Source organism: Mizuhopecten yessoensis, unplaced genomic scaffold, assembly GCF_002113885.1.
Source record: "Mizuhopecten yessoensis strain PY_sf001 unplaced genomic scaffold, ASM211388v2 scaffold10981, whole genome shotgun sequence".
In the NCBI taxonomy this organism is placed as follows: Eukaryota; Metazoa; Mollusca; class Bivalvia; order Pectinida; family Pectinidae; genus Mizuhopecten; species Mizuhopecten yessoensis.
In genome coordinates, this window is record NW_018408818.1 from 14,432 (window position 1) to 29,150 (window position 14,719).

The following is a 14,719-nucleotide window of genomic DNA, read 5'->3' on the forward strand; positions in this document are numbered from 1 at the left end:
AATATTACATGTTAATAACTTGATTGGAATTATAACCTTGAATTGACAGTTTGATACTTTGAAAATTTTGAGCCAGCCCTACCCCCAAGGGCTGTAGGGTGGGGCTCAAAGGAGTCAGTGTGCTAAAATTTCTTCATTTTCCTTGTTAAGAATCAGAGGTGCTAGTTTCAAATCCTTTTTAGTCTGAAATCTGTATGCTAGATATTGAATAAGGTGGTTTTATTGTTTTTTGTCACTTTGAATAATATTTCTGTTCATGTTAAAAACAAAATCAACTCTCTGTATAAATATATCAGGTGACCGTTAGGGCCCATTGGCCTCTTGTTTATAAAATGAAACTCTTTTTACACGCTCTAAGTCTTGAAACTTGAGCTTGAAATATTTTAATTAATTGGTTAACATTAACATTACACTCTAGATTCATTATGTGGTTTCAATTGTTGATATACCAAACATTCTAGATCTAATCTTCACACTTAACCAATCCTTATCTTGAAGTTGTGTTCCTTCTTAATAGTCCAGCGTGATGGTTATGCCCCTATTTGTGTTGAGGCATAATAGTATATTGTTACATCCTGATAGTGATAGGACCTATTATATCCTTTTTATTTGTAACATGTCATTTCTACTGTGCAACAGTGATTTCCGAGGTACACTCGGTCAGGGACACTGTGTCACATAATCACAAAATGAGTATTTGTATGGAGATAGATCATTCCTAAATGATTCAGAAACAAACCAAAGAGCTTATATTAATCAGTCTCATTGGATCAATCTTAAATCACTCCCTATTCAATCAATACTGGTATAAAACAGAGAATTATCAAGGTCCGCAAATGTTTTCAACTTGTATTATTTTTTTGTTCTGCAGAATGCCTGGTGTTGTGCCGAGACGATTTGAATGTGTATTATGTTCAAAACGGTCAAAGCCGAAAGAAAGACGGAATGTTACAAAGGAACTGAAGAAGTTCTTGCAAAAATCCTTTCTTATCAAGAGCACAGACAATGACGTCATCTGTAATACATGCAGACACAGATTCAAAGATAATAGGCTTCCATCAAAACAATCCACTGAGAACAGTGACGAGAACTCCGCCGAAGAAAATATACCTGCCGTCCAGTCCACCTTCTGTAAACTTACCTATTCAGTCAACATCGAAGTCACATGCATATTGCTCGTTCTGCAAGCGACCAGGGCCAAAGTTGATAGTTGTGCCGCCAGAGTGCCGTACATCAGTCTTCGTGAGTCATAGCATACTTCTTTATACCTGCAGGCACGAGATGTTGCCCAAGTCATGTTATAGATGCCACACTGGAATTAGATTCCATAGAGAAACTAAAAACTACTGACCATGCCTTTGTTAACCGAACAGCAGTATTAGATATGCTACAGCGAATGCGAGCTAACTGCCAGAAACACCAGTATATACGTCTAGACTTTGATGATGAACAGTCTTTATCGGAAACTGATTATATTTCGCTTGTTGGATTAAGGAAAGAACACTTTAAAGACATTTCTGATGTGGTGACGGATATGATACGGAACACGCCCGCAAGGAGTCAGCGAACATCTGTAGCTATCTTTTTATGCAAGATGAAATCGGGAATGTCGAACAAGTTTTTTGCAAATTTTTCAATATTTCCAAGGCAAGTATACGTCGGGCCATATCGACTGTAAGGAACGCCTTAATGACAAAGTTCGTCCCTGATAACTTGGGGTTTGGTCGCGTCTCGCGCGAGAAGGTCATTAAGGATCATACACGGCCACTTGCCAAGACTTTATTTGGAAATGTTGGACAACAGGAAGCTATCCTTGTGCTAGATGGTACCTATATATTTATTGAGAAAAGCAACAACTCTCATTTCCAACGCCTGTCATATAGTACCCATAAAGGAAGGCCCCTAGTGAAACCGATGGTAATTGTCACAACAAGCGGCTATTACATTTCCATTATAGGACCATATTTGGCAGATTCCAAGAACAATGATGCATCCATTTTAAATCACATTCTCAAGACCAACATTGAAGACATCAGATCGTGGATTAAGGAGAAGGATATTTTCAATGTGGACAGGGGATTTCGGGATTCCATTTCGCTTTTGGAGGATCTGGGAATCAAAGCGGAAATGCCACGTTTTCTGGTGAAGGGGCAGATACAGATGTCAACTGAGGATGCCAACATGAGCAGACTGGTCACAAAGGTGAGTTAGATAAACTTTAGCAATGACATTAAATATTTGAAAACTCTAAAGTACTGTGTCGAACCCCAAACTGTCATTTGCAATTACTAAGAATGAAACCAATCGTATAATACCAGATACTGTTTCATAGGCCTTTTATTTTTTTGCATGAATGCTTATAAAAAATGAAGATACAAGGCTTTTCTTGAAATGACCCTTCCAAAATTTAAAAAGACGTGTGTTGCCTTGCTTTATGTAATTCACATAATTTAGATACCATTATTCCTTGTAGGTGAGATGGGTTGTGGAGTCATCAAATGCGAGGATCAAAAGTTGGAAATATTTTGACCACACTCTTCCTACGAACCAAGTGCCATACATCGGGGAATTGTATGTGCAATTTCCAACAAATACTTCCGGCCACTTAGCTCATGTGATAATTCAGATCAAGAGGAATTTGAGGCAGCCAAGATGTTGTATCTATCTCGCCAAATCAACAGTTTGCAGCTGTTTGTCGAGGAGAATGATTTGGTGAGGAAGTCCGCTTGTTGGCAAGCATCAGATGAGAGTGATTTGCATGACTTTCCTGTGCTGGACGAGGATCAGCTTCGGAACATCACGTGTGGTACATACCAACTAAAACTTAGTTCCAGTTACATACAAGAACACATTGACGGGGAAAGCGATATATATATTCACAAAGAAGATCGTGGTTTTATTCGTGTGAAAATACAGAGCCGACATACCTCATCAAAAAAGTACCTCTTGTGGATAAAGTACAACAAAGTGAACATCGAATCATGGTACTGCAAATGTCGTGCGGGCGCGAGAGTAGTAGGTGTTTGCTCGCACATCGCAGCAATCATATGGTATCTTGGAAAAGCACGGCATTCGGAATGTCAGTCGCACGGTGTTTGTGACTGGGGAAAAAGTGTGCTCGATGTGCAATCCATTCCAGAAATTGCCGATGCATCTGACAGTGAAAGTTGTTCAAGTGTTATCGAAGAGTAATTTCTAGGAAACATTGTCCTCCTTGCTACAACTGTGTATCACACATATTGTGTATTATAGGTATAATGTACATTAAGGTTTGGCAGAAGAAAATGCTTTCCCATTTACATTACTGTTAGGAAGAAACATATATTTCTACATCATGTAAACTCATATTTAACATTGCAAAATGATCACAAAAATCTGTAAAAGTGTTACCTATCAACATGTACCTTTCCTTCAATTTTTAAAAACATTTATGGGTTATTTTTCATGAAACATGTACACTCAGATGGCATTTTTATATATTTGATTAAACTCGTGCTGAAAACCCATTTTTACTGTCTCCTATTTAGTGCGCTATGGTATAAATATGGTTGCTATGGACATTTTTGGTAATAAAATGACAATACCAAATTATTTTTGTCTTCTTATCAAAATACGCTTCAATGACAATTATTAGATCAGCATTTCCAGGTCTAAAAATGTTAAACTGAAACGAAAAAAAAAAAATAAGAAGGAAATCTGTACATTTCGCCGTCAACATAATCGACGTTGCTAGGGCAGTTGCTAAGGAATGCAAATCCAAATTGATAAAAAAACCTATGTTTTAAACCTATTCCCATTCATACAAGTATGTGGAATAAATATGAAAAAAATTCAAGACAGGGCCAAAAATGACCCTTCGTGAATCTACTCCTTTGGTCTGGAGCATCCTTAGGCCAAGGGGACTCAATTTTATATAAATGGTGGGTCTGGCCCCCCTGGGGGCTGAGGGGCGGGGCCCAATAGGGGAAATATAGCAAAATCTTTAAAATCCTTCTTCTTCTGTAGGAATGAAAGGATTTCGTCCATATTTGATCTGAAGCATTCTTGGGTGAAGGGGAACCAATTTTGTATAAACCGTAGGTCTGGCCCACCTGGGGGCTGAGAAGCGGGGCCAAATAGGGGAAATATAGCAAATTCTTTAAAATCCTTCTTCTTCTGCAGGAATGAAAGGATTTGGTCCATATTTTGTCTGAAGCATTCTTGGGTGAAGGGGAACCAATTTTGTATAAACCGTGGGTCTGGCCCCCCGGCCCCTGGGGGCTGAGGGACGGGGCCAAATAGGGGAAATATAGCAAATTCTTTAAAACCCTTCTCCTTCTGTAGGAATGAAAGGATTTGTTCCATATTTGGTCTGAAGAATCCTTGGGTGAAAGGGGACCAATTTTGTATAAACCGTGGGTCTGGCCCCCCGGCCCCTGAGGGGTGGGGCCCAATAGGAGAAACTTAGCAAATTATTCTTTAAAATCCTTCTTCATCTGTAGGAATGAAAGGATTTGTTCCATATTTGGTCTGAAGAATCCTTGGGTGAAGAGGAACCAACTTTGTATAAACAGTGGGTCTGGCCCCCCTCTGGGCATAGGGGTTGGGCTCCATTTGAAGTTTGTTCTCGCTATATCTCAAGACTCCTGGATGGATCTTTCTGAAATTCATATGTACTTACAGCACTTACCTTGGAGTGCTATATCTATGTTATACCAATTATTTTACACATATTCAGGTGAGCGATACAGGCCCTCTGGGCCTCTTGTTGTATAAACGTGGGTCTGGCCCCCCAGGGGCCTGAGGGGTGGGGCCCAATAGGGGAAACATAGCAAATTATTCTTTAAAATCCTTCTTCTTCTGTAGGAATGAAAGGGTTTGGTCCATGTTTGGTGTGGAGCATCTTTACGAATGTACGAATGGCATGATTTTGTCCAAAATTGGTTTGAAGCATCCTTGGATGAAGGGGACCAATTTTTTATTATGGGGGTCTGGCCCCCCAGGGGCCTGAGGGGCCGGGCTCAAGAGGGGAAATATAGCAAATTCTTTAAAATCCTTCTTCTGTAGATTGAAAGGATTTGGGCTGAAGCATCCTTGGATGAAGGGGAACCAATTTTGTATAAATTCCCTGGAGTCAGAGACGCGGGGCCCAATAGGGGAAATAGAAGTAAAACCTTTAAAATCCTTCTACCATAGGGATTAAGAGATTTTTTTCCTAATTTTGTCTGGAGCATCCTTGGGCCAAGGGGACTCAATTTTGTATAAGCAGTCGGTGTGGTCTCCCAGGGGGCAGAAGGGCGGGGCCCAATAGGAGAAATAGAGGTAAAACCTTTAAAATCCTTCTTTGACCATCGGGATTAAGGGATTTTATTGGTATTTTAATAACATACTTATTGAGAAATCATGTCATTAAATTCCTGTACATGTGTACAGTACAGCTACCCTTTGTAGATAAGACATCATTTTAAAAGATCATCATGAACAGTATATAATGATTGTATCATGTGTATACGATAAACAATATGCAGTAGCCCTTTTTCCTGTCCGTTTCTGCCCGTTCCTATAAATCGTCGAACCCCCAGTTGGAGAATGGATTTGTTATTAAAAATAACCCAAATTGCTAACAGTAACTTTTGCAATATATTATTAAAAATCACATTTATTTACGACAATTCAAGGTAAACAATATTTTGCTAAAAGATGTTTACTGAAAGCGTTGGCTACTAATTAGAAACTGATCTACCGGAAGTATTGCATCTATTTTTGATACTTTCCTACATGGAAATAAATTTTATATTTGCATTTGTATGATGTTTCATGACTTAATAAATGCGACTTGGACAAACAATTTGAAAAAGTTAAGATTAAAGTGATTTTGGCTATTTAATGTAACAAATACATACCCCAATTGGCGTATAATAGGGGAGTTTGCGTATTATACGCAAGTAAGCGGTTTTTCCCGACCTGATATATGGGTAATAATGTATCCCACATGTATGCTCAGGTTCTGGAATATATGTGATATTAGTCAGGTATCTCACATCAGTGATTGGTTTCTTGGATGTATATTTACAGTTGAGCTGCAATCCACTATATGAACATTACCAGCAGAAATGCATTTCATTTGAGTATGAAAGCAAAAACTTGTGACGTAAAATGTCGTTTACTTATGACTTATACTTCAAATAACATGGAGAATGCCCCTGCGTCAAACGCTCAAATGACTACGGTTAATTATTGGCGCCAATTTAATTTAAATAGGGCTGTTCCGCGAATGTCATTTAAAGGACGAGGCACTGTATAGTAATATACAAAACGCATTAAATAAATCATTTAAGAACAAATAAATAAAATTAAACAATTGTTCTATAGTAAAAATGTAAAATATATGGATTGAATAATGTTGGTCCGTCCGCCGTCCGTCCTTAAACAATTCTTGTTATCGGTATTTCTCAAGAAACACCTGAGGGATCTTTCTCAATTTTTATATGTAGGTTCCCTTTGATCCTAAGCTGTGCAGGGCAACTTTTGAGACTGATCGGATAAACAACATGGCCGACAGGCAGCCATTTCGGATTTTGATAGTGAAAGTTTGTTATCGCTATTTCTCAAGAAGTACAAGAGGAAACCTTCTCAAATTTTATATGTAGGTTCCCCTTGATCTTTAGCTCTGCAGGGCAACTTTTGAGACTGATCGGATAAAAAACATGGCCGACAGGAAGCCATCTTGGATTTTGATATTGAAAGTTTATCGCTATTTCTCAAGAAGCACCTGAGGGATCTTTCTCAAATTTTAAATGTAGGGTGCCCTTAGTCCAAAGCTGTGCAGGGCAACTTTTGAGACTGATCGGATAAACAACATGGCCTACAGGCAGCCAACTTGGATTTTGATAGTGAAAGTTTGTTATCACTATTTCTCAAGAAGCACCAGAGGGATCTTTCTCAAATTTTATATGTAGGTTCCCTAGAAGTACCAGAGGGCTCTTTCTCAAATTTCATATGTAGATTCCCCTTGGTCTTAAGCTGTGCAGGGCAACTTTTGAGACTGATTGGATAAACAACATTGCCGACAGGAAGCCATCTTGGATTTTGATAGGGAAAGTTTGTTATCAGGAAGTACAGGAGGGATCTTTCTCAAATTTTAAATGTAGGTTCCCCTTGATCCCTCGTTGTGCATGTTATATTTTGAGACTGATCATAAAAACAAAATGGATTAAAAGAAGAACTAAACAGATCTTTCTCATATTGCAATGATCGATTCTATTTCTTTCACGTTAAGTACTGTAATAGTAAATATGTGAAATGACAAACTCACTTTGAAGGTTGGCTTTCATACACATCAGTATTAAGTTTAGATCAAAAGTTACCTCAAGGTGCATTTACTGTTAACATGACTCGGTCAAACAGGTTAGAGGAAAGAAGAGAAAAGATCGAACTGACAAAGAACTAATGAAGATGGTACAAAGGTGGGCGCCAAGATCCCTCTGGGATATCTTGTTTAAAAACTGCTGTTAAATCCCTATGTGAAATATATTAAGTTTACTTGGTATACTTCGGTATGAAATGTTTGAAAAAAATAAATCATAATAGTGACATCAGTCAAAATACATTTTAACTTGTTATATATTGTTTGGAATTTAACTAATATTTCAGACCATGATGACCGTTGGGTAGACCATGACAACAACAATGATCAAGGAAGAGGTGGACGTGGAGGAGGAAAGTTTCCTTACAGAGGAAAGAGTCGAGGCCGTGGAAACGGTGGATTTTACTCTCGTGGTAGTCGTGGTAGCTATCGCAACAAGTACACCTCAAACAGTCGCCCCTACAACAACAGGGGTAAGTATTCACTAGAGCTACTACATATACTGTAAATATTGTAAAGAAACATTAGACCAAGGGAGGGACACAACTTGAGGTCCAGTAAAGCGTTCTGGGCTTTTATTACAAATGTTGAGGTTTCAATTTCCAAATTCCATTTTCATTTTCTGTTCCTGGGCAGTACACAAAAAATACTGCGATAGACAGAAAAATTTTCTTGATATTAATCAAACACAACATCGGGAGGGATGTCAAATGATTGAAGCTATCAGTAAATGATATATACATAATTAACTGGCCCACCAGACTTACTGTTTTGGAGTCATTGACTGAGATCACTGGTCCATCATTTAATCTACAATGCATTGGCCAGGAGTTATTTTGATGGTGACCCACTTGTCAAAAACATAATGTCATAATATTATTTACTTGAGTAATTAAAGCTATCCTAATACTTTTTTAGGTCACCTGAGACAAAGTCTCAAGTGACCTATTGCGATCGCCTTTTGTCCGTCGTCGTCCTTCGTCCGTCATGCGTCCGTAAACAATTTACATTTTCAACTTCTTCTCCAAAATCCCTGAACCAATTTCAATGAAATTTTGCAGGGACCTTCCTTGGACAAAGGTCAACAAAAATAGTTGCCGGTTTAGTCCTAAGCCCCCAGGGGCCTGAGGGGCGGGGCCAAAAAGGGTCAAATTGACTAAAATTTCAAAAATCTTCTTCTCAAGACCCAGATATGGTAGAATCAAATACTCTTCATAGATGGAAGGGTCTTAAGGTGCTTTACCGAAATTGTGAATTTCTTGACCCTGGGGTCTCACGTTTCCCCCTGGGGAGGGGGTAAACTTTACTATAGTTTATATAGGGAAATCACATTTTGGACCAACATTTGTTTAATTTCCATTGGAAGTAATTCAATTTGGGTTAGCATTATCAGTATTAGGTAGCAGTTTGATAGTATGCACCTATGAGCCCTGACTGACCCCCAGGGGCTGATGGGTGGGGCCAAAAAGGGTTGAATTGACTGAAATTTCAAAAATCTTCTTCTCAAGACCCAGATATGGTAGAATCAAATACTCTTCATAGATGGAAGGGTCTTAAGGTGCTTTACCGAAATTGTGAATTTCTTGACCCTGGGGTCTCACGTTTCCCCCTGGGGAGGGGGTAAACTTTACTATAGTTTATATAGGGAAATCACATTTTGGACCAACATTTGTTTAATTTCCATTGGAAGTAATTCAATTTGGGTTAGCATTATCAGTATTAGGTAGCAGTTTGATAGTATGCACCTATGAGCCCTGACTGACCCCCAGGGGCTGATGGGTGGGGCCAAAAAGGGTTGAATTGACTGAAATTTCAAAAATCTTCTTCTCAAGACCCAGATATGGTAGAATCAAATACTCTTCATAGATGGAAGGGTCTTAAGGTGCTTTACCAAAATTGTGAATTTCTTGACCCTGGGGTCTCACGTTTTCCCCTGGGGAGGGGGTAAACTTTACTATAGTTTATATAGGGAAATCACATTTTGGACCAACATTTGTTTAATTTCCATTGGAAGTAATTCAATTTAGGTTAGCATTATCAGTATTAGTTAGCAGTTTGATATTATGCACATATCAGCCCTGACTGACCCCCGGGACTGATGGGTGGGACCAAAAAGGGTCAAATTGACTGATATTTCAAAAATCTTCTTCTCAAGACCCAGATATGGTAGAAACAAATACTCTTCATAGATGGAAGGGTCTTAAGGTGCTTTACAAAAATTGTGAATTTCTTGACCCTGGGGTCTCATGTTTTCCCCTGGGGAGGGGGTAAACTTTACTATAGTTTATATAGGGAAATCTCATTTTGGACCAACATTTGTTTAATTTCCATTGGAAGTAATTCAATTTAGGTTAGCATTATCAGTATTAGGTAGCAGTTTGATAGTATGCACATATCAGCCCTGACTGACCCCCCGGGGCTGATGAATGGGGCCTAAAAGGGTTGAATTGACTGAAATTTCAAAAAAAATCTTCTCAAGACCGAGATATGGTAGAATCAAACAGTCTCCATAGATTGAAGAGTCTTAGTCTTAAGGTTTATGACCCTAGGGTCTCACGTTTAGACCCTGGGGAAGGAAGAGTGGGGGGGGCGCAAAATTTATTATGGTTTATAATGGCAAATGATACTTTGAATATTACATTTTGAGCCAGCCCTACCCCCAAGGGCCGTAGGGTGGGGCCCGAAGGAGTCAGTGTGCTAAAATTTCTTCATTTTCCTTGTTTAGAATCAGAGGTGCTAGTTTCAAATACTTTTTAGTCTTAAATCTGTATGCTAGATATTGAATAAGGTGGTTTTATTGTTTTTTGTCACTTTGAATAATATTTCTGTTCATGTTAAAAACAAAATCAACTCTCGACATAAATATATCAGGTGACCGTTAAAGCCCATGGGCCTCTTGTTCAAATATAATACAATTACTTGAATTAGTGGTTAATGTTTAAATCTTGGATACATCTTTTTGGGGCTGCGGTGGCCAAGTGGTAAAGGTGTCTGACGTTCTGCTACCACTAGCCCTCCACCACTGGGTTACGAGTTTGAGGCCACATTCTGCTGCCATTAGCCCTTCACCACTGGGTTACGAGTTCGAGGCCACATTCTGCTACCACTAGCCCTCCACCACTGAGTTACGAGTCTGAGGCCACATTCTGCTACCCCTAGCCCTTCACCACTGGGTTACGAGTCTGAGGCCACATTCTGCTACAAAAAGCCCTTCACCACTGGGTTACGAGTCTGAGGCCACATTCTGCTACCCCTAGCCCTTCACCACTGGGTTACGAGTTTGAGGCAACATTCTGCTGCCATCAGCCCTTCACCACTGGGTTACGAGTTTTATGCCACATTCTGCTACCACTAGCCCTTCACCACAGAGTTATGAGTGTGAGGCCACATTCTGCTACCACTAGCCCTTCAGCACTGGGTTGCGAGTTTGAGGCCACATTCTGCTACCATTAGCCCTTCACCACTGGGTTACGAGTTTTATGCCACATTCTGCTACCACTAGCCCTTCACCCCTGGGTCGCAAGTCTGAGGCCACATTCTGCTACCATTAGCCTTTCACCACTGGATTACGAGTCTGAGACCACATTCTGCTACCACTAGCCCTTCAGCACTGGGTTGCGAGTTTGAGGCCACATTCTGCTACCATTAGCCTTTCACCACTGGATTACGAGTCTGAGACCACATTCTGCTACCACTAGCCCTTCACCACTAGGTCGCGAGTTTGAGGCCACATTCTGCCACCACTAGCCCTTCACCACTGGGTTACAAGTCTGAGGCCACATTCTGCTACCATTAGCCCTTCACCACTGGGTTACGAGTTTGTGGCCACATTCTGATACCACTAGCCCTTCACCACTGGGTTATGAGTCTAAGGCCTACATGGGGCAGTCGCCAGGTACTGGCTGTAAGTCGGTGGCTTTCATCCTCCACCAAAACCTAGCACGTCCTGAAATGACCATAGCTGTTAACAGGACGTACGTAAAACTCAAATTTAGGCCACATTCTGCTACAAATAGCCCTTCACCACTGGGTTACGAGTCTAAGGCCACATTCTGCTACCACTAGCCCTTCAGCACTGGGTTGCGAGTTTGAGGCCACATTCTGCTACCATTAGCCCTTCACCACTGGGTTACGAGTTCGAGGCCACATTCTGCTACCACTAGCCCTTTACCACTGGGTCGCGAGTTTGAGGCCACCTTCTGCTACCACTAGCCCTCCACCACTGGGTTACGAGTCTGTGGCCACATTCTGCTACCACTAGCCCTTTACCACTGGGTCGCGAGTTTGAGGCCACCTTCTGCTACGACTAGCCCTCCACCACTGGGTTACGAGTCTGAGGACACATTCTGCTACCACTAGCCCTTCACCAATGGGTTACGAGTTTTAGGCCACATTCTGCTACTACTAGCCCTTCACCACTGGTCGTGAGTTTGAGGCCACATTCTGCTACCACTAGACCTTCAGCACTGGGTCGCGAGTTTGAGGCCACATTCTGCTACCACTGGCCCTTCACCACTGGGTTACGCGTTTGAGGCCACATTCTGCTACCACTAGCCCTCCACCACTGAGTTACGAGTCTGAGGCCACATTCTGCTCCCACAAGCCCTTCACCACTGGGTTACGAGTCTAAGGCCACATTCTGCTACCACTAGCCCTCCACCACTGGGTTAGGAGTCTGAGGCCACATTCTGCTACCACAAGCCCTCCACCACTGGATTACGAGTCTGAGGCCACATTCTGCTACAACAAGCCCTTCACCACTGGGTTACGAGTCTAAGGCCACATTCTGCTACCACTAGCCCTTTACCACTGGGTCGCGAGTTTGAGGCCACCTTCTGCTACGACTAGCCCTCCACCACTGGGTTACGAGTTTGATGCAACATTCTGCTACCACTAGCCCTTCACCCCTGGGTCGCGAGTTTGAGGCCACCTTCTGCTACGACTAGCCCTCCACCACTGGGTTACGAGGCTGAGGCCACATTCTGCTACCACTAGCCCTCACTGGTAAGTTACGAGTCTGAGGCCACATTCTGCTCCCACAAGCCCTTCACCACTGGGTTACGAGTCTAAGGCCACATTCTGCTACCACTAGCCCTCCACCACTGAGTTACGAGTCTGAGGCCACATTCTGCTCCCACAAGCCCTTCACCACTGGGTTACGAGTCTAAGGCCACATTCTGCTACCACTAGCCCTTCACCACTGAGTTATGAGTCTAAGGCCTACATGGGGCAGTCGCCAGGTACTGGCTGTAGGTCGGTGGCTTTCATCCTCCACCAAAACCTAGCACGTCCTGAAATGACCATAGCTGTTAACAGGACGTACGTAAAACTCAAATAAACCAAAATCCTTCCAAAGTTGAATTATTGCAATGTTCCAAGGTTCAATTCAAGCCTTACTAATTAATTCTTAGTGATGGGCAATTAATTTAAAATCATAATCAATAATCGGTTTGTAATCGGAAGTAGTAAACGGATCGATGATCGATTGCATAATCCGTTTATAATTTTATGGGATTGAATACCCAAATTTAGCTAGAACACTATTGTTTCATCAATAGACATGAGTTGTTCAGTAGGTTTCGTTCTTTTATTATGTATGGCTATCAAGCAAATTTTATGCATTTTTATCAATCATGTAGTATAAATCATAAGAATATATGACTTTCAAAGCATACTTTACATGGAAGACATTTACATACTTTGATTTCAATAATGAACTGATTATGGAATTTGTAATCGATAATCGGAATAGGAAAGGGCAACCGATCGATTTTCGATTATAATTGATCATCAGCCCATCACTATTAATTCCATTATTCAATTTATGAAAAGTCGTACTCGGGACATGTCTCTTAAAAAGAAAGGCAGTGTAATACCTATAATTCTATTGGTGAATTTTGCATATATTCCAGGCAGAGGAAGTTCACGTGGCAATTACAAAGGAGGAGGTGCAGGTCCTCGGGACAGACTAGACGACGAAGGAGACTGTGATATGGACAATGATGGGTCAGGGTCTTCAAGATTGTGAGTAATTAAAATTAAGTCTTTATTTTAATAAGCTTTATTTTATCAAGAATATTTTTAAAGATTTGATTTGGTTTGCTTGTGTTTTACGTCCTTTCAACAGCTATGGTCATTTAAGGACGTGCCAGGTTTTTGTGGTGAAGGAAAGCTGCAGTTTTGACGAAAAACCACTGACCTATGGCCAGTACACCCTGTTTTTAAAGAAGATTCCTGATTATATAAAGCTGATTAAAACCAAAAATCCCACAAAACAATAGAAATTATATTAATTTTGAATACAAGCAAAAGTCAGAAGCTTGTATTAAGTAAGACGACACAGTTATGATTTTACATCCATTTTCAGCTCTCCATATGGTCGACCAGATCGACGTGGCTCCAGAAATGCAAGGGGAGATTATTCAAGCCGAGGTAATAACATTTATTGGTAAACCGATTTTGTTGTTAAGGGCCAAGTGAGCCTATGCATGCTGTTGCATCTTTTGTATGTCCTTTCATTGTCAATTTTCTTTTTCAAGCAACTTCTTATTAATTAATAGGACTTGGCCCCAGTGGTTGTAATATTTGGCCAATAGCATGCTGTAATGAAGAGCTGTCAACTTGGTTCAAATGAGTAACCTTGACTTGAATGCATGCAATGTATGAAACATTTAAGTTACAAGCTAATAAGTAATTGAGTGCATTTCATGGTTAACTGATATGGTTGTTTCAGGAGACAGTCGGCGAGGAAGTGGTGGATATTCTAGTGGTGGCGGAAGATTTTATAACAATGGGCCCCAGTGGTACAAAGTTACGGTATGTACAATACAGACTAAGATTTATAGATCCTTGACTTATTGGATCAAAGTGTGGATCAAAACCCCTATATATGTAGAAAATTGTTTCTATCACTGATTTGTTTGAAAGTGTGGACACTGAAGCTTATCCTGAAATGGCATACACTTATGGTCAAATCATGACATACCAGAAAATAAGAAAGGAAAGGTATAGTGAATCAAACCAAATGCAAATAATCACATTACATCTGCATCGTTTTTAAATGAGTCATGATGTCTCTAGGTATATAACAGCTAATTAAGTGTTGTCATTGACCACCATCTTACTCTGATTTGATTTACTTACTACTCAAAAATAAATGTTCTCTTGTAGGTTTTTGTATTGCTCTGAAAATAGGCAAATTAAAGGTAAAATTGTAGGACGAAAGATATTGAGAAATGAAGAATATAAAGGTGTAACATTTAATAATAGTCTGGGATTGTCTTCCACAGATACCAAAAGGAAAGAAGTCTGGAAAATCAGTGCTACTTCAGTTGATTAATGAAAACATACATACTCCATTTCTCCCGCAAAATG

At 40.4% G+C, this 14,719-nt stretch overlaps 1 protein-coding gene across 1 annotated transcript in view; it reads left to right on the top strand.

Moving 5' to 3' along the window:
- The window catches only part of LOC110464295 (nuclear RNA export factor 1-like), a 48,194-nt gene that overhangs the window by 6,900 nt on the left and 26,575 nt on the right, over positions 1–14,719 (top strand). The window contains exons 2-6 of the mRNA XM_021519432.1: positions 7,633–7,818; positions 13,258–13,369; positions 13,713–13,777; positions 14,079–14,161; positions 14,635–14,718. Of these exons, the coding sequence (XP_021375107.1) occupies positions 7,633–7,818; positions 13,258–13,369; positions 13,713–13,777; positions 14,079–14,161; positions 14,635–14,718 (530 nt within the window). The remainder of the gene's footprint in view (positions 1–7,632; positions 7,819–13,257; positions 13,370–13,712; positions 13,778–14,078; positions 14,162–14,634; position 14,719) is intronic.